This window comes from Pleurodeles waltl, chromosome 9 (assembly GCF_031143425.1).
Source record: "Pleurodeles waltl isolate 20211129_DDA chromosome 9, aPleWal1.hap1.20221129, whole genome shotgun sequence".
Lineage (NCBI taxonomy): Eukaryota > Metazoa > Chordata > Amphibia > Caudata > Salamandridae > Pleurodeles > Pleurodeles waltl.
In genome coordinates, this window is record NC_090448.1 from 1,179,477,989 (window position 1) to 1,179,498,528 (window position 20,540).

General features: G+C 46.3%; 1 protein-coding gene across 1 annotated transcript in view; it reads right to left on the reverse strand.

Moving 5' to 3' along the window:
• Positions 1–9,851: 9,851 nt before the first annotated feature.
• The window catches only part of SNX6 (sorting nexin 6), a 206,696-nt gene continuing 196,007 nt past the window's right edge, over positions 9,852–20,540 (reverse strand). Inside the window, exon 14 of the mRNA XM_069209106.1 lies at positions 9,852–10,544. Within this exon, the coding sequence (XP_069065207.1) occupies positions 10,491–10,544 (54 nt within the window). The 3' untranslated portion in view covers positions 9,852–10,490. The remainder of the gene's footprint in view (positions 10,545–20,540) is intronic.

The window sequence follows — 20,540 nt, forward strand, 5'->3', positions numbered from 1 at the left end:
ACCACTGGGATCATGGAATTGTACCAACAATGCCAGGATGGCATAGAGGGGGCAATTCCATGATCATAGACATGTTACATGGCCATATTCGGAGTTACCATGGTGAAGCTACATATAGGTAGTGACCTATATGTAGTGCACGCGTGTAATGGTGTCCCCGCACTCACAAAGTTCAGGGAATTGGCTCTGAACAATGTGGGGGCACCTTGGCTAGTGCCAGGGTGCCCTCACACTAAGTAACTTTGCACCTAACCTTTACCAGGTAAAGGTTAGACATATAGGTGACTTATAAGTTACTTAAGTGCAGTGTAAAATGGCTGTGAAATAACGTGGACGTTATTTCACTCAGGCTGCAGTGGCAGGCCTGTGTAAGAATTGTCAGAGCTCCCTATGGGTGGCAAAAGAAATGCTGCAGCCCATAGGGATCTCCTGGAACCCCAATACCCTGGGTACCTCAGTACCATATACTAGGGAATTATAAGGGTGTTCCAGTAAGCCAATGTAAATTGGAAAAAATGGTCACTAGCCTGTCAGTGACAATTTGGAAAGAAATGAGAGAGCATAACCACTGAGGTTCTGATTAGCAGAGCCTCAGTGAGACAGTTAGTCACTACACAGGTAACACATTCAGGCACACTTATGAGCACTGGGGCCCTGGGTTACCAGGGTCCCAGTGACACATACAACTAAAACAACATATATACAGTGAAAAATGGGGGTAACATGCCAGGCAAGATGGTACTTTCCTACATTCACCCTTTAGTTTGGCCAAGGTAATGAGCAGGTCCCTCCTCTGTGGTCACTCAAAACCGATACTGGGCTTATCTTACCTCCCACTGGGTTTGGTGCTAGCCTGGTTAGGGAGATAAAAGCTGGGGCATCCCCAGGTGTCGCCTAACATTTACTTGCGACAGGGAAGGCCCCTTTGAAGTAAATTATCTCCTGGGCCACCCCTACTAGTCTTCTTGCAAGGCAAAGAAATCACTTCCACACTCTCAGGCCATTGTTTTGCTCTGGGAGCTGTTTTCACACCTTTTACACCTAATTAGGTCCAGTCTAAGAAGTTGCTGGACAGTTGGTGTAAATTAGCCTCCAGCAGCTTTAGAAAGGGTACAGATAATTTTCTATGGGTTACATTTCCCATCTATTTAATAAAATCCAACTTGCCCATTAGATTGGATTTTTATTAAATATACAAAAAAGTCTTTGAATGGCATCTGTAACTAGTACAGGCCAAACGTCCTAGATTAAAGTGTGCAATCTGTACTCTGTGACTCTTCCTATGGGCCAGTTACAGCCGGACAGTGGCAATGTTTGTTGTTTTGGGACTAATTTCTGGAAGAACATGTCATTTCTAATGTCACACATGTTCCCCTCAAATATCATGCAACCTACCTTGCGGACAGCAAGGTGTGCTTAGGTTCAACTTATTTAATATTTAAAACAAGTGTTCATAGTTGTCAAGAGAATAACAGACTAACAGCTGCTGCTATTAGGCCACACAGGGTAGACCGGAAGCCATGTTTGCACTGCCACTGCAGTGGATGGCACAATAGGTGCCACAAGTGGCATTCAACTTCTCACGCAAGGAGAGTATTTATGCACAATATATTAAGAGCTTATAGGAAAGTTAAATGTGCTACTCAAGTTTTCATCCGTTTTTTTTTTATTTTTTAACATGTTTTGGGAGTCAAGGCACATACACTGGGCACTGAATTAGCAGTGTCCCAGTGTTGGAGAATCAAGATTACCAGTAGGTGGGTCCCAAAAAAAACATAACTGGGGATGACTACTCAAAAAGGGGTCACTGCAATTATGAATTGTTTTGCAGTCTTTAAACCCTTCCAGGGCAGAGTCTGCCTTCTCTTCAAAAGAGTCTAGACCCATCGGAGGGCTTGTCTATCAGCAATGGTTGTGCATCGCCAGAAAACCTGGTCACCCTCGGCCAGGTGTGGCTTCAAAGAACATCACTGGTGCCAACTGCTCTGCCAAAGCAGTCACTGGTGTCTAGGACAGTGTGAATAACATTTTGCTGCATCCTGCTCATCCTGAATTATCTGAACCAGAAAGACCCTAAGATCTTCCGGGTCCGTCAGAAAGATCTGACTGGTCATAACCCGCAAGGCATGCATACATCTGGCCCAATAGGCAAACTAAGTTTATGGCCCACAGTGCTAAGATGGCAGGAAAAATATTTGCTTGCCAAAACCATCAATCAATTTGGATTCTATATCCGGAGATTGGTCAGAAATGAGTTAGGATTTACCCTTACTGGTCGAAGCCTGTACAATAAGACTTTCGGGGGTAGGGTGCTTAGTGAGGAAATTCAGATCGACAGACGCTTGCCTGTGTCTCCTGTGAACTTCTTGACTAATGGGCAGACAAGAATATGTTTTACAGTAGGTAGCCGTCAAAGCTATCTTGAAGGCGTCAGTGAATGGAAGTAAGGGCTCCTGATGCCACCAGCCAGTGCTGGAGAATCCCCATCAGAACATTCGTCTCAGTCTCAATAGAAGGCAACAGTAACTCTAGTACTTCGACTTCTTTTCCAACCATCACCACAAATGAGGCACTTTCATTAACTGGTGGCCCACGTGGTGAGTCAGGCTCTCCTCTAGGGAACGTGTCTAGCCTTCTGGCATGTTTGTAAATGAAAATGTCACTTACCCAGTGTACATCTGTTCGTGGCATTAGTCGCTGCAGATTCACATGTTTGGCACAGTCCGCTGCCTGGTGTTGGGCTCGGAGTATTACAAGTTGTTTTTCTTCGAAGAAGTGTTTTTGGTCACGGGACCGAAGGACTCCTCCCTCTTTGGCTCCATTGCGCATGGGCGTCGACTCCATCTTAGATTGTTTTCCCCGCAGAGGGTGAGGATGGAGTTGTTTGGTATAAATAGTGCCCATGCAATGGAGTGAATATGTATGTATGATAAGAGTTTCTAATAATTTTTTACAAATGTTCAAATGTTTAAGGTTTATGATCTACTTCTAAACGGCTACAGGCTTCCCGGGGAGGTGGGAGGGTACATGTGAATCTGCAGCGACTAATGCCACGAACAGATGTACACTGGGTAAGTGACATTTTCAGTTCGATGGCATATGTTGCTGCAGATACACATGTTTGGCATAGACTATAAAGCAGTTACCTCCCCTAAAAGCGGTGGTTTAGTCCGTAGGAGTTGAAGTAGTTTGGAATAATGTTCTTAGTACAGCTTGGCCCACTGTAGCTTGTTGTGCATTTAGTACGTCTACACAGTAGTGTTTAGTAAACGTATGAGGCGTAGACCAGGTTGCAGCCTTACATATTTCGCTCATAGGAATGTTTCCTAGAAAGGCCATTGTAGCACCTTTCTTTCTGGTTGAGTGTGCCTTTGGTGTAATAGGCAATTCTCTTTTGGCTTTAAGATAGCATGTTTGAATGCATTTGACTATCCATCTAGCAATGCCTTGTTTAGAGATTGGATTTCCTATGTGTGGTTTTTGAAAAGCTATGAACAGTTGTTTTGTTTTCCTGATTAGCTTTGTTCTGTCAATGTAATACATTAGTGCTCTTTTGATGTCTAATGTATGTAGTGCCCTTTCAGCCACAGAATTTGGTTGTGGGAAGAACACTGGCAATTCTACTGTTTGATTTAAATGGAATGGTGAGATTACTTTTGGCAGAAATTTGGATTTGTTCTTAGAACTATTTTATTGTTGTGTATTTGAATAAATGGTTCTTGTATGGTAAATGCCTGTATTTCACTTACTCTTCTGAGGGATGTGATTGCAATGAGAAATGCGACCTTCCAGGTTAGATATTGCATTTCACAGGAATGCATGGGTTCGAAAGGGGGACCCATGAGTCTTGTTAAGACGATGTTAAGATTCCATGAAGGAACTGGTGGTGTTCTTGGTGGTATAATTCTTTTTAGCCCTTCCATGAATGCTTTAATAACTGGTATTCTAAATAGAGAGGATGAATGAGTAGTTTGTAGGTAAGCAGATATAGCTGCGAGGTGTATTTTTATAGATGAAAAAGCGAGATTTGCTTTTTGCAAATGTAGTAAGTATCCTACTATGTCTTTAGTAGAGGCATGTACTGGTTGTATTTGATTGGCATGGCAGTAGTAAACAAATCTTTTCCACTTAGATGCATAGCAGTGTCTAGTGGAAGGTTTTCTAGCTTGTTTTATGACCTCCATGCATTCTTGTGTGAGGTCCAAGTGTCCGAATTCTAGGATTTCAGGAGCCAAATTGCCAGATTCAATGATGCTGGGTTTGGATGTCTGATCTGTTGTTTGTGTTGTGTTAACAGATCTGGCCTGTTGGGTAGTTTGACATGCGGTACTAGTGAAAGGTCTAGTAGAGTTGTATACCAAGGTTGTCTTGCCCATGTGGGTGCTATCAGTATGAGTTTGAGTTGGTTTTGACTTAACTTGTTTACTAGATATGGAAGGAGAGGGAGAGGGGGAAAAGCGTACGCAAATATCCCTGACCAATTCATCCATAGAGCATTGCCTTGTGATTCGCGGTGTGGGAACCTGGATGCGAAGTTTTGGCATTTTGAGTTTTCTCTTGTTGCGAACAAATCTATCTGGGGTGTTCCCCAAATTTGAAAGTACTTGTTCAGAACTTGGGGGTGAATTTCCCATTCGTGGACTTGTTGGTGGTCTCGCGAAAGGTTGTCTGCTAGTTGGTTTTGTATTCCTGGAATAAATTGTGCTATTAGGCGAATGTTGTTGTGAATCGCCCACTGCCAAATTTTTTGTGTTAGGAGGCACAATTGTGTTGAGTGTGTTCCTCCTTGTTTGTTTAGATAATACATTGTTGTCATGTTGTCTGTTTTGACAAGAATGTATTTGTGTGTTATTATGGGTTGGAAGGCTTTTAACGCTAGAAATACTGCCAACAGTTCTAGGTAATTGATATGAAATTTTGTTTCGTGTATATCCCATTGGCCTTGAATGCTGTGGTGATTGAGGTGTGCTCCCCACCCTGTCATGGAAGCATCTGTTGTTATAACGTATTGAGGCACTGGGTCCTGAAATGTCCGCCCTTTGTTTAAATTTTTGCTGTTCCACCATAGAAGCGAGAGGTATGTTTGGCGGTCTACCAACACCAGATTTTGAAGTTGACCCTGTGCCTGTGACCATTGTGATGCTAGACACTGTTGTAAGGGTCGCATGTGTAGTCTTGCGTTTGGGACAATGGCTATGCATGATGACATCATGCCTAGAAGTTTTAGCGCAAATTTTGCTTGTATCTTTTGGTTTGGAAACATAGTACTTATTAGCTTGTGGAATGCCTGCACTCTTTGTGGACTTGGAGTGGCAATTCCTTTTGATGTGTTGATGGTTGCTCCTAGATATTGTTGTGTTTGACACGGTTCTAGGTGTGATTTTGTGTAGTTGATGGAAAACCCCAGTTTGTGAAGGGTTTGTATGACAAAGGTGGTGTCGTTTGCGCATTTTTTTACTGTGTTGGTTTTGATTAGCCAGTCGTCTAGGTAAGGGAACACGTGTATCTGTTGTCTCCTGATGTGTGCTGCTACTACTGCTAGACATTTTGTGAACGCTCTTGGTGCAGTTGTTATTCCGAATGGCAACACCTTGAATTGGTAATGTATTCCTTTGAATACAAACCGTAGGTACTTTCTGTGAGAAGGGTGTATTGGTATATGAAAGTACGCATCCTTTAGGTCTAATGTGGTCATGTAATCTTGCTGTTTGAGCAGTGGAATGATGTCTTGTAGTGTGACCATGTGAAAATGGTCCGATATGATGTAGGTATTTAGTGTCCTGAGATCTAATATTGGTCTCAATGTTTCGTCTCTTTCTGGAATTAGAAAGTACAGGGAGTAAACTCCTGTGTTTTTTTGTTGTACTGGTACTAATTCTATTGCATCCTTTTGCAGTAGTGCTTGAACTTCTAGTCCTAAAAGTTCTAAATGATGTTGTGACATTTTGCGTGTTTTGGGGGGGATGTTCGGTGGGAAGTTGTGGAATTCTATGCAATAGCCATGTTGGATTATTGCTAATACCCAATTGTCTGTTGTAATCTGTTGCCAAGATTGGTAGAATTGGCTTAGTCTTCCCCCCACTGGTGTTGAGTGAAGGGGTTGCGTGACTTGAAAGTCACTGTTTAGGTGGAGGTGTTTTTGGAGTCTGGAATCTTCCCCTACTCCTTGGGAATTGACCCCCCCGATATCCCCTGAAACCTCCCCTTTGGAAGGAACCCTGATATGGTGTGGTTCTTGATTGTTGGCTGGTGGTGTCTGTGGGTTGGCCACGAAACCCCCCTCTAAATGGAGTTTTTCTGAAAGAGCCTCTGCTCTGCGGGGAGTAGAGTGCGCCCATGGCTTTGGCCGTGTCTGTGTCCTTTTTAAGTTTTTCAATGGCTGTATCCACTTCCGAGCCAAACAGTTGTTTCTCGTTGAAGGGCATATTAAGGACAGCCTGCTGGATTTCAGGTTTGAAGCCTGAAGTGCGTAGCCAAGCGTGTCTCCTTATGGTGACAGCAGTGTTGACTGTTCTTGCTGCAGTATCGGCTGCGTCTAGTGAAGAGCGGATTTGATTGTTTGAGATCGTTTGTCCCTCTTCCACTATTTGCTGCGCCCTTTTTTGGTATTCCTGGGGAAGATGGTCTACGAGAAGTTGCATCTCGTCCCAGTGTGCGCGGTCATATCTGGCCAGCAGCGCTTGTGAATTTGCGATGCGCCACTGGTTGGCTGCCTGTGACGCCACTCTTTTCCCTGCCGCGTCAAATTTTCGGCTTTCTTTGTCCGGAGGTGGGGCATCGCCAGATGTATGTGAATTTGCTCTTTTGCGAGCTGCCCCTACTACCACAGAGTCGGGTGGTAACTGCGAAGTAATAAACACTGGGTCTGTGGGTGGTGGTTTGTATTTCTTATCCACCCTTGGGGTGATGGCTCTTGATTTTACGGGCTCCTCAAAAATTTGTTTTGCGTGCCGTAACATCCCTGGTAGCATTGGGAGACATTGATATTGGCTATGTGTAGCCGAGAGGGTGTTAAACAAGAAGTCATCCTCTATAGGATCGGAATGCAGTTGGACATTGTGGAAGTCTGCAGCCCTAGCCACCAGTTGCGAGTATGAGGTACTGTCCTCTGGCGGTGACGGCTTTGTGGGGTATGACTCGGGATCATTGTCCGGCACTGGGGTGTCATACAGGTCCCAAGCGTCTTGATCCTGATCGTCATGACTTATGGTAGTTTGCGCTGGTGAGTGCATTTGTGGCGGTGTTTGTGCCGGCGATGCCTGTGGAGGAGAGGGCGGAGGCGTGACTTTTTTAACCACTTTGGCTTGTGGTTGTGTGTCATCCTTTGGAAGTCCGATCCTTCTTTTCCTCATGATTGGGGGAAGGGTTGATATCTTCCCTGTATCTTGCTGGATGCACAGTCTCTTTTGTGTGTAGTCCGATTCTACACTTTGGAGCTCTTGTCCAAATTTGTGCATTTGGCCACTTAGTCCTTGTTCCTCTGAGTAGGATGAAGGTGTGGTATTTTTCGGTGCCGAGAGAGAATCTTTTTTCGGTTTCGGCACCGACAGAATTTTTGTTCCTTTCGGCATGGATTCTCGGTGCCGATGTTTTTCGGTGCCGGTATCTTTTTTTTGTCTCTCGGAGCCGCTTTCTCGGCTCCGAGGTTGCTCCATGGCGGTTCCTCGACCGTAGTCGGGTGTCTTCGCTATGGGCGTGCCCTTTTTCGGCCCCTTCGACGGGTCGCCTGATTTATGGGTCGAGCCATGGCCTGTTGGCAGTGGCGTCCCCTGGGCTTTCGGTTTGTCGATGGATTTACTTTTCGACGTCTTACTCACAGTTTGTTGCTGTTGTTCGACGTCGGAGTCTCCGGATTCTGATTCCGGAACCGAGAATGTTTCCTCTTCGTCGTCGAAACGTTGTTTTGTCGACGTGGACGCCATTTGGTGACGCCTGGCTCTTCGGTCCCGGAGAGTTTTTCTGGACCGGAAGGCTCGACAGGCTTCACAGGTATCCTCCTTGTGCTCGGGGGACAAGCACAAGTTACAGACCAAGTGCTGATCTGTATAAGGATACTTACTGTGACATTTTGGGCAGAAACGAAACGGGGTCCGTTCCATCGGCTTCGATGTCGCACGCGGTCGGGCCGACCAGGCCCCGATGGGGGATCGAAACTGCCCCAAAGTCTTCCGATGATCGGTGTCGATGTACCTAACTATCCCGATACCGAACGGAACAATACCGACGCTTTCTTCCGAGATTCTGACTAACTTTCCGAACCGAAACACGGAGCGAAAAGGAATACGTCCGAACCCGACAGCGGAAAAAAACAATCTAAGATGGAGTCGACGCCCATGCGCAATGGAGCCAAAGAGGGAGGAGTCCTTCGGTCCCGTGACCAAAAACACTTCTTCGAAGAAAAACAACTTGTAATACTCCGAGCCCAACACCAGGCAGCGGACTGTGCCAAACATGTGTATCTGCAGCAACATATGCCATCGAACACAAGGTTTAAGGCATTACCAGTAAAATGAAGGGAAGCAAGCCACCCCCTTCCCCATCCTCATACTCAGGATCCGCAGGAGCTCTCTATTCTGGAACAGGATTAGAGTCGGAGCCAAAAACAGAATGGTGTCTGCTTACAACTGTGGCGCGATGAACCCTTCAGTTTAGCACAAGACAACAAAATAACTGGCTGTGCTTTAGTTCGTTCATAATATGACATAGAACGAGCTTGGGCCAACATTGGTTCAATGTCCGACATGGACATCAGCAACAGGTATGGAGATGGCTATGGTGTTGGTGCAGAGGAAACTTGCATGGGTTGCTGGAAAAATGTGGAAGCTTGTACTTGTGTCAGTACCGGCCTGGTAGAAGGCCCCAAGAGGGTAGACCGCCTCTGACAGTAACCTAACTGGAGCCCTTCTTGAAGGCCTTGTTATGCTAAGGGGGCAACAGTGACTGGGGAAACATGGGTACTTCCAGAGGTATTGGTTCTGTAACCAGAGAACTCAAAGGTGTAAAGCTTGGGCCTTGACACCCTTGCACCTCATCTTTCGAATGAGTGCAGGGGTCGAGCCACTTTCCTTTTTTGTGCTTGCATTTGGACTTTGACTTACCTGACGACTATAAACAGGAAGAGGAACGGCCACAGCAGTAGCTGTCCTGTGACTACTTTGTATGATAGGCGAAGTATAGCTTCACCAACCAGTCTTTGTTGCCTCCAGGTGCATTATGGCGCACTGACCACAGGACTTGGAGTTGTAATTGGAGTCAGGGCACCAAAGTCACACCTGATGGGGATTTGTGACAGACATCGGTTTGCAGCTGTGTTAGCAGAGCTTGAAGCATATCGTTTTTGGTAGGGGCATTGTTCCCTAGTACACTTTTCTTTTGAGAATTTTGAAATCATTGGAAAATTGACCAAGCTGGAGCAGAGCTCCAGAAATAGGTAGGAAGGCAGGGAAAGAAAGGAACTGATGTCACAGCGCCAGGGTGGCACGTTAAAAGCAGCGCAGCTCTGTCAATTCCAAGACAATCCAGAGCCAGTGCAGAGTCGCAAGATGCCACCTATCGTCACACGGGAGAACTACAGAAAATTCTCCAGATCCAGTTTGGTGCTTGGGGGATATTCAAAAGTTGTGGAATCTGCAGTTAGAAGTATCCATCAGACGAGCTAGAGTAAATGAGTCATGATCTGATACATGTATGACAAGACCATAACTCAAGTATGACAAGACCATAAACCATGCATGACTGATATGCATATGTACAGACTGTTCAAGCAACATTCCTAATGAAAGGCTTGCGCACACAAAGAACTTCAGTGTTACGTTATTACCAAATAACAAATGAGGGATTGCGAGAAATGATTACAAATCAAGGACTTCACAGTTTATTGTACAATATTTGAGGTTCCTCTACAAGTTAAGGCAAACATACTAATGCATTTGCAGATTGTGAAATTATATTTAAAAAGGTATTAGAAGAAAAGTTTCCTTCAAAATGTCTAAGAAATGTTCAATATTAAAAAGAAGTATTATACATATGTAGGTATATATGTAATAGGATTATGGTGTACAATATAATAAAGCGAAGACACAGTATATTGCTCTCCATTGGAACATTATTCGACTGCTGATGGCAATACTCAAAGACAGATGCCTAGGGAGGTGCCGTACAAAAGACAGAAAAGCTTGGCAGCCCTAAGTAATACAAGGGGACTGAATAATATCACATAGAAAACAAATTGAAGTATTGAAACGTTTGGTTTTCGGACACCAGAGAACATACTTCGAGTATTTATACTTTGCGGGAGGTGCAAGCTTGGTACTGCCCCCACCACAGGACAGCCATTGCAGTCGGTCCTCTCCATTACTTCCTGCTGCAGAACACAGCTCCATCGTGTGCACAATTCGTTTCCCTGTGCACTCGAAATGCCCATGAAAAGTCATTACAAAATACTCCCAGGTGAGGGTCTTGTCATGGTGACAGAAGGGCATACAGGGCGCTTATGTGTCTCCATTTAGCACAGCAAGGCAGTTTTGTAGCAGCTGCAAATTACCCTGCACAGGAAACAGAATCAGGGATTAAAAGACAGCAAGGTCTTTATAAGGGAAAAGTTAAAGTCACTTTAAAACCCTGAGGCGACATTACATCCCTTCAAATCAGAATTTTAACACTCTTACTTAAGAATGTCACAGCATTAATGACTACTCACCAGTCTGCTTGGCCTGGCAGTTCTTAGATTTCCATATTCTAAACTCCCACAAGCTTTCACAGGGAATTCCACTGTGGCATGTTTTTACAAAATGTACTCACGGTGAGGGGGCCTTTATAAAGAGCATGGAGAGCTCTCTGCCCACATGTTCTAGGCCCTCATAGCCTAGCAGAACAGATTTCCCATTACATTAGTGTACAACCTGGGGAACAGAGTAGGTGGGCTGCACTATGAACCCAGGGTAGCCCAAAAACAATCTCAGTGGGACACAATGTCCACAAAGAAGCACTCCGCAACTTACCCTAAAGGGCTTCTAGCAGAACGTGGGGGTTGTCAGTTGGCCAGGACTCATCTGTGAACCAAACCTACAAATCAGAGCGCAGTCACATTCGTGAATTTCCACGCTCCTTTCGAGCTACTGCACCTTAAAACCTCGAGTGGCCACAAGAGACAATAGGGCAGTTTCCTTCCTGGTCACTACCGTCCCAGCACTGCTCTTTGCATAACTGACCATAAACTGACATGCTCATGCTACTGACCACACATCTGCGCAAATTAAAATCAGAACCTGGCCTGCAATTGAAACATTTAAGTCTCACCCCAGACAACAATGACACCCTAATGAAAGGCCATGTGCCAACAACAACAACTGGGGTATATGGGAAGTCAAATGCAAAGGTGTTTCACTGTCAGGGGGCATCTTTAGGCCCTTATCTCCATTTCACTACTGAACATATGCTTGATAGCTCTGACCTTCATAAGCACTCGCAGGCTGTTTCCCCAAGCACAGGACGAGACGAACACCTCTGCTCAGCGCAGGCAGGCTTCATTAGAAAATGTTAGGACCGGTGCCTAGGACCCTACCCAACACTCCCACCAGTTTAAAGACACATTATTCAGAGAATCAATGATGTGCATCACTGAAGGGCAGCTACGAACTAACCATACAACAGCCACCCTGCAAACTTGTACTAATGCCTACGTTTTTCACAGTGTAGAGGTATGTTAGAACACGTTATTTAGGATTTTGAAGGGGACTGTCAGAAGAGGCCAGATCTAGACGTAATTAGTTAATGACCTGTAATTGCAGTTCCCCAGCACTGGAATCTTTCATAGATTCACATGCTTGACTTCCAATTGTCAGACTGGGAAAAATCCTGTAACTTAAAATAGCACTGAAGAATGTGAAAATGGCAATGGGCCTCAAACAAACGAGCTACTTACCTTTGGTGAAATTATTTCTAGTACAGACTATCTAGCAGCAGATTCCTAAACTTTTGAACATTCCCCAGTGCAGGATGCTGGCCTAGTGTGTGGTGGGTACCTATGGTACTTACACCTTTGTACTAGGTCTAGGTATCCCCTGTGAGTGAAGTGTAGACAGTGCCTAGAAGCCAGGCTCTCTAGAGGTAGCTGTGGATGAGCAGCCAAGGCTTATCTACAAGACATGCAAAGCTCATGCAATACCACTACAGTCACACAGCACTTACACATACGAAAGAAAACACACGGTTGTACAAAAATAAAGGTATTTTATTTTTGGAACACTGTATCAGAAAATACTAGAGAGGCAACCCTCCAATAGGAGGTAAATAATTACACTAAATATATTCACTAATAAACAGTAAGAGGCATAAAAAGATTAGAAAACAGTGCAGAATAGCAATAAGCTATATTGGACCTAGGGGGAGCCCAAACCATATACTAAGAAAGTGGAATGCAAACACAGGACCCCAACTAGGTAAGTAAATCGGGTAGAGGGGAGCTGGGAGTACTAGGAAACCACAGAGGTAAGTAATGCAGCACCCCCCAGCGACCAGGAATGCAGGAGTAAAACACTGGATTTCCCCAAAACCACCACAAAGGAGGAAGAGAAGAAAAAGAAGACACCCAAACGAGCCTGCAAGAAATCAGCAGTGGATTACCAAAGAAGGAGACCTGTGGAGAGAGGGGACCAAGTCCAGAAGTGTCTGTGGAGGCCAGGAGGGGTAGGAGGTACTACCCACCCAGAGGTACTTGTGGAAGACGGTCGACGGGGAAGGAAGACGGATGAACACTGCAGTACAGGAGCTGCAGAAGAGTTCCTGATGGGTGCAAAAGGTGTCCCGCGCTGGAAGCTGGGTTGCAGACGGGTGTCGGTGAAGGTTTTCCACCAACAAGCGTAGGCAAAGGCAAATTCGGGGTTGGAGGAAAAGAGGTGCTGCCGGGGACCAGTAAGGCCCAGGAGGACTCAACCCAGGAGGGGGTGTCACAGGGGACCTCAGCTTTGCAGAAGGTCCACAGGAGCAGAGACAGCACCAATAGGTGTCCCACAGGACAGGGACACAGAAATCCCAGAAGCATCCCATGCAGCACCACAAAAGAGGCTCCCACGTCGCAGGAAGACCACTCAGAGGGCCAGGCGTCGCAGGAGGGAGTGCTGGAGCTATACGGTGCCTGAAGTTCCCCTTGGAGGTGAAGCAAACAAGCCTTGGCAGCTTCAAAGGACGTGGGTACTGTCATGCGTTGAGTGGCAAGGACTTACCACCACCAAAGTGCAACAGCTGGTAGAGAGGACCAAGGGGACCACTCCGGACCACCACCGTGATGCAGGACACATGCCACTCAGGACTAGGGGAGTCTCACGCAGCCAGTCGTCGTTGAAGCCAAGTACCTGCAGTTACAGGAGAGTGATGCCTTCACCCCCAATTCCTCCTTCTTCTTGTACAGGCTGAAGAGTTGCACAGTCTTCTGTGGATGCACAGCCGGGAAAATGTTGCAAAGCTGGCAGGAGCCGAAGAAACAAAGTTGTAGAAGAGGCTTCTTCCCAGTTAGCAGCAATGTTGGTTCCTGGATAGTCCAGAGACAGTTCCAGTAGCCAGAAGTCGAAGTGGATGTTGCAGAGGAGTCCTGCTGGAGTCTTGCAAGCTGAATCTGAGGACCCACGCCAGAGGAAGACCCTATATAGCCCAGAGAGAGGGCTTGGCCACCTAACCAGGTAACTACCTATCAGAGGGTGCCTCTGACTTCACCTGCCTGGCCTGGCCACTCAGATGCTCCCAGAGTTCCCTGCCAACTTTGGAATCAAGATGGCAGAACCCAGGGAAGCTCTGGAGGAGTTCCGAGTACAACCCCTGGGGTGGAGATGGACAGGGGAGTGGTCACTCCCCTTTCCATTGTCCAGAACAGGGACCGGTGTGAACTGGTTTATGCACGGAGGGCACCAAATGTGCCCTTCAAAGCAAAATCAGTGGCTGGGTGAGGCTACCCCTCCCATGCCTGTAACACCTATTTCCAAAGGGAGAGGGTGTTACCTCCCTCTCCCAAAGGAAATCCTTTGTTCTGCCTTCCTGGGCTTGATCAGATCAAGCAGCAGGAGGGCATAAACCTGTATGACGGGTGGCAGCAGATGGGCTGCCCGGAAAACCCTGTAAGACTGGTGGTAGCAATGCTAGGGGTCCTCTAAGGTGCATGGACTCATACTCCCAATACTTGTAACAGTATTGTGGTATGATTCCACCACGTTTGATAGCAAACATGCCCAGGTTCAGAGTTACCATTATGTAGCTGGACATAGGTAGTGACCTATGTCCAGGACATGTATGAAATGGTGTTCCCACAATCATGAAGTACAGGAAAATGGCACTGGAGTTCGTGGGGGCACCTCTGCTACAGCAGGGGTGCTCTCACACACAGGTACCTGCACTCTGCCTTCTGGGCTGAGGGCAGCTACCACAGGAGTGACTTACAGTGACGTGTAGTGAAAACGGGTGCATGCACCCGGTTCACGCAGACTGCAATGGCAGGCCTGCAGAGTACTTTGCATGGGCTCCCTATGGGTGGCAGAATAACTGCTGCAACCCATAGGGATCCCCTGGTACTCCAATGCCCTGGGTACCATATACTAGGGTCTTACATGGGGGCACCAGTATGCCAATTGTAGGGATAAAAAGTTGGAGTAACCACAATTTAGAGGAGAGAGTATAGTAACTGGGGTCCTGGTTAGCAGGAACCAAGTGGACACAGTCAAACACACTGACAACAGGCAGAAAATGGTGGTAACCATGCCAAGAAAGAGGGTACTTTCCTACACCCAGGCGTTAGACTGGATATGGAAACCTTTGCATAGTACCTATGCGCGCTGGAATGCGAGGCCGTGGGGTTCTGCACTGACTTCATTCCACTCTAGAAATGACGTGCAGGGCCTATAAACACCCACTCACTGAAGAGTACTTAGGATCACTCTTGCCCAGGTCCAGCAAGTACGGAAAAACTTGATAGGGCTGCACAGAGACGGAGTCAAAACCCTACTTTGCATGTTGTGCGATATAATTCTTTGCAGCTGCAGGTTTGCTGCCTGTGTTTGGAATGTTTATGCAGTCTGTTGGGATGTCCACATTTTTGGTGGTCAGGTGCCAGGCTCGATGATTTTAAGCTGTGACAGAAATTTTCTCAGTTGTGCCTGTAAAAGAGCCTAGAATGCATCTTCTGTTGCATGGATATGCAGATGGCCTCAGGAGGACGCTGTACCAGTACTTCCAGGACAATGAGGATCCGGGAATTGTGGTCCAGTAACACCTTTCTAAGTAAGATGGGGTGGGGAGAATTGGGGGGTGGGGGGGAAATCAGAGGAAACAAAGGAATAGCGCATGCAAAAACATTTAATCAGTTAATCAAAAAGGAATTACCCTTGAACCCGGATGACAAAACCTGTTAGTGAAGTACTTGCATTACTTGTTCTGCAGTGTGGTGACCAGGTCTAATATGGGACAACCTGTGGAAAACAGAATGCACTTGGTGGTGCTCCCATATGTGACAATAGGAGAGCAGCTGAGCACATCTGCCTAGCTGTTCGGGATGCGGTCTGTGCTTAACACACTGAACCAGCTAATCTCGGGAGGAATGACTGGAGACCCAGCTTCATGACTCCTGGATGTGGAGTGTCTACTTAAAGTTTGACCAGTGGTCTAGATTGTCAAGCGCCTGCATTCTTGGCTGTGTTTTTGTCAACACTATCCTGTATGTCGAATGCTGGAATACGAGACATGAGTTACCCAGAAAACTACACAACAAACCTACTCGAAAGGCACCTGCATCATTAATGTGCGAGTGGTTCACAGATCTATTCCTTTCCTTCGCCCTCAACCACTCTCCAAGTAAGAACCCGAATGCCCAACTATGATTAGACAGCGCACGACCCTGCACTCAGTAATTTTAAAGTCCTCTGAACATAAATGTATTTACTTTCTGGCACCACAATTACTTCCATCTTTGCGTCTGAGGTCCCCTAATGCCATCCATCACCCTTTCACCAGGAACCTAGGAGTACTAGGTAACTCCAGCATGTGCCTGATATCACGTAGAACTTCCATTGCACTGCTTCTGGACTGCAACTGCTGGGAGGCAAAAAAAGTATAATAATCGGTGTGCACCTCCTTTTCGCCACATCCAATTCCTTGATCATTTCTCTAGTCTCAAGTGATGAGCAAATAGGAACACTACGGGAGCCGACCTACAGGGCTCCCCGATACACACACCTCCTCAGCTGCACTGCAAGAGTAAAGCAATGGAACCCAAACCTCACCTGTCTCATCCTGTCCACTTCACCTAGGGTGGTGCTCTGCCAAATATACCACTCACCACAAACGACCTATCCTTGTGTTCAAAGCTATTTACTGCAAAGCTTCTAGCCACCTTTCAGCCCTTCACTTACTAACAATAACCAAATACCATCTGGTCGTTGTATCAGCTCCCAGATCTCTGAGACCCCATCAGGTTTCAGATCTTCTCGATCACTTGAGCCACTGCTCTGGAATTACCTTTCCACCCCGATCACAGATACTCCCTCACCAGGTCTACATGATCTAAAGTGCTTATTAGTCCAAGCATGGATGCTCCAGAAGTTGACCATCCCTTGTTTACTCCACTCTCCCTACCACAGACTCACTGTCTATAATGCTAGACATCACTCCACGATAATTTGTAAATAGCTATTATTTTTCAATATCCTACACTTTGGTCCAATTTCTAGATCTTCTGATGTGTCAATATTTGCATTTCCACCACTCATCACCATGCACCATCAACTTGGCCACATGTAACCACTCATCTGATAAGGACCTTGAATACATACTCCAAACCACCTACATCACTTCTGCTCAAAGGGCTTCAAATATCAAATACATAAGTAAAAAAACAATAGTGCATTGTGGGGGTAGTAGTCCCGGTTCAGGTTAAGTGAACACTGGACGCACACACCTGAAAATAATCAACAAAATGAAAGCCTAGAACTGTATACACTGTGCCCTGGTAAATGGAATAAGCTAGTAACCATGAGCAAGTTGGTCTGTTGACAACATAGTGAGGCCCAGAAGAATTATGCGGTAGGGTAGGACCAAATTATGCGGCAGAGATGACTAAGTTATGTGGCAAGAAAAAGCAAATTATGCCGCAGAGAGCAGCACGTATTATGATAGTATTACTGCAATACTGTGTCATTTTTACACGTTAACACTATCTGAGCAAAGGTTTCATTACATTAGTACAAGTGTAACGATAAGCAACCAAAAGGTGACCACTCAAGATGTGCAAAGGGCATTCCACTTTTGATTTGTTTGAGTTAGAAGAAATTTTCTTCTTAAAATCTGTAGATTATGTAGGAACCTTTGTGGCAGCAAAATCACAGAATTTCAATAGCCCAGCATATAGTAACGTGAAGGGCAATCCACATAGCTATAGATTGCTTAGAAGGGGGATTGTTTGCGAACAACTCCATACCTTTATGTTTAGGATTATCCAGTTAAGACATTTAAGATGTGAAGAGATCTCTCTACAAGCGAGGAAGGGTTCGAGAATATGACAGAAGTGAAACCATCTGTTTTAAGTTGAAATCTAAAATCACTTTAGGAGGAAAGGGAGGGCAATTTCAGACAGAAAGAAATATGAACTACTGTGTAAGGAAACAAAGGGTTGCTGTGTGCCCCTTGCTTTTGCACAACTTGTGAAGAATGATGGTAACAAGAAGTAAGGGATTGACAAAGGAATGGAACACGCTGGGAATTAAGGATTGCATCACTAGGGGAGAACGAGACCCGCTCATCAAGGAACCAGAATGAGATTTGGCATTATTCCTCCCAAATGTCCTCAGATCCACTAACGCAAATCTTCACCTATACCTGTACAATCTCAGAAAAAGAGCTTGGAACATAAAAGTATTTAAGGAAAGAAGTGACCTCTTGTAATGAAAAACTGTGAACCCTAACAGACCAAGAGGCCTAAAGATGTACTTTGAGCGGTGATAAAGACCCACGATCTCAAGATGGGCAACTTCAAGGTTGGTTTAGAGGCTACAATCCGCAGTGACTAGATATCTCCTTCTGGTTTCCAAAGAGGCCGGATGAGAGTGTATCCTCCACAGACTAGCCTAAGAAACCATATCAAGAGAGGAGGGCACCTAGCCTAGCCCAGAGCCCTGTGGAACCACCTTATGGAGGTATGACGACGTGGCCTGATGCAGGATACGTACCGGAAGATGGAAGCCCTTCCCAGGTACACTATTCATTGAAATGCCACTGCAGCCAAGCTTCTGGGGGAAGCCTGAGAGGGATACTCTGCATTTACTGAGAGATTGGCCACTTGCTCCTCTCATCAGGCTACCTTCAAAAATCCATTTATTGACAAACATAAGTGCCTTGAAGCCTTAGAAAGGGAGCTATTGCTACCTTTGTCTTGTTGCATACCCTAGGGGCAGAGCACCTATAGGAAGGTGGCCTGGTGTGTGGTGAGTACCTATAGTACTTACACCTTATACCAGGTCCAGGTATCCCCTATTAGTGTAGTGTAGGCAGTGTCTAGAAGCTAGAGGTAGCTGTGGATGAGCAGCCAAGGCTTATCTAGGAGACAAGCAAAGCTCATGCAATACCACTGTAGTCACACAGCACTTATACACAAGAAAGAAACCACACAGCGTTACAAAAATAAAGGTACTTTATTTTTGTGACACAAATACTAAAATACTATATCGTCTATACTCTACAAGCAGGTGAGTAAACATACTATTATATACACCTTAGTAATCAGAAGTGGGCATAGAAAATAATAGAAAACAGTGAAATAACAGTAAACAATAGGGACCCTAGGGGAGACCAAACGATATACTAAACAAAGGGAATGCGAAAGTCAGACTCCCACACAGGTAAGTGAAATCTGTAGAGGGGAGCTGGAGGAACAAGGAACCCCAAAAGGTAAGTACCAGAGTGCCTTCCAGCGGCCAGGAGAGAAGAGGTAAGTCCCTTTTTCTTACCCACAGAGAGACTTCGTAAAAGGACTGTGCAAGTCCAAAGCAAGACTGGAAGAAACAGAAGATGGATCCACACAGAAGAGGACCAGCAAATGAAGGGGACCAAGTCCAGTTCGAGTGTCTGGTTGGGGCAGGAGCCACAACCCACCCTTCTGGAGATGCAGGACCAGATCGACAGTGAAGACCAGGAGTCTATGCTCCACAGGAAGAGTTCCAGAAGTGATGCAGTCGATGTCCCACGTCAGAAGAAGAGATGCAGTCCGTCAGTGGTGTGGAAAAACAACCAACAAGCCTTGGGAAAGGCAAGAGTCGCAGATGAAGAGTTGCAGAGCTGCTGGGGACCAGGAAGGTCCAAGGGGACTAAACCCAAGGAGGTTAGTCCCAGGCGACCCTCAGCAGTGAGGAGAACAGAAGTCGAGGATGCAGCCCCCACAGGCAACTCACAGGCAGCAGGCAAAGGTGTCACAGTGAGGCCCACTCAGCACACCTGGAGAGGAGTCCCACGTCGCTGGAGCAGCAGGCGGGAGACTACACGTTGCAAGGAAGAGTGCTTGAGGCCGGGGCTATATGGAGCCTGAAGATCCCTTGGAAGAAGAGCCAAAATGCCCTGATAGCTGAAAGAGTCATGGTGCACAGAGGTGCTCTCCTGCAAGGCAAGGCAAAGACTCACCACCTACAAAGCTGGACAGCTGGTAGTGGGTACCACTCATGACCTCAACCTGTGAAGGATGCACGTAGAGTTGCAGGAGAGGACCCACACAGACGGTCGTCTTTGTAGTTGGTGCCTGCGGATGCAGGGGAGTGACGCCTTCACTCAGTGTAGACTGAAGACTTGCCGCCCTCAGAGGATGCACAGCCGGGGAAATGTGGCAGTTGCTAGTAGGAGCCAGGGAAACATTGTTGCAGAGAGAAAAGTCGTCACTGGAGCTGCAGATTGTCGGTTCCTGTGAAGTCCAATTGCGGTTCCAGTGACCAGAAGTCTAAGTAAACGTTACAGAGGAGCCCTGCTGGAATCTTGCTCGTCGTATCTAAGGATCCACCTAAGAGGGAGACGCTATATAGCCCTAAAAGGGGGATTTGGTCACCTAGCAGGGTGATGATCTATCAGGAGGGGGCTGTGACGTCACCTGCCTGAGCTGGCCACTCAAGAGGCCTCTGCCCACCTTGGATTCAAGATGGCAGAATCAAGTGGCCACCCGCAGGAGCTCTGGGCACCACCCTTGGGGCTGGTGATGGACAGGGGAGTGGTAATGAAAATGTCACTTACCCAGTGTACATCTGTTCGTGGCATTAGTCGCTGCAGATTCACATGTTGTGCATAGTCCGCCGTCTGGTGTTGGGTCGGAGTGTTACAGGTTGTTTTTCTTCGAAGAAGTATTTTCGAGTCCCGAGACCGAGGGACTCCTCCTCCTTCGTTCCATTGCGCATGGGCTTCGACTCCATGTTAGATTGTTTTCCCCGCAGAGGGTGAGGTAGGAGTTGTGTATGTTAGTAATAGTGCCCATGCAATGGAATGAATAAGTATGTACCAACTAAGGTTTAAGTAATATATTTACAAATGTA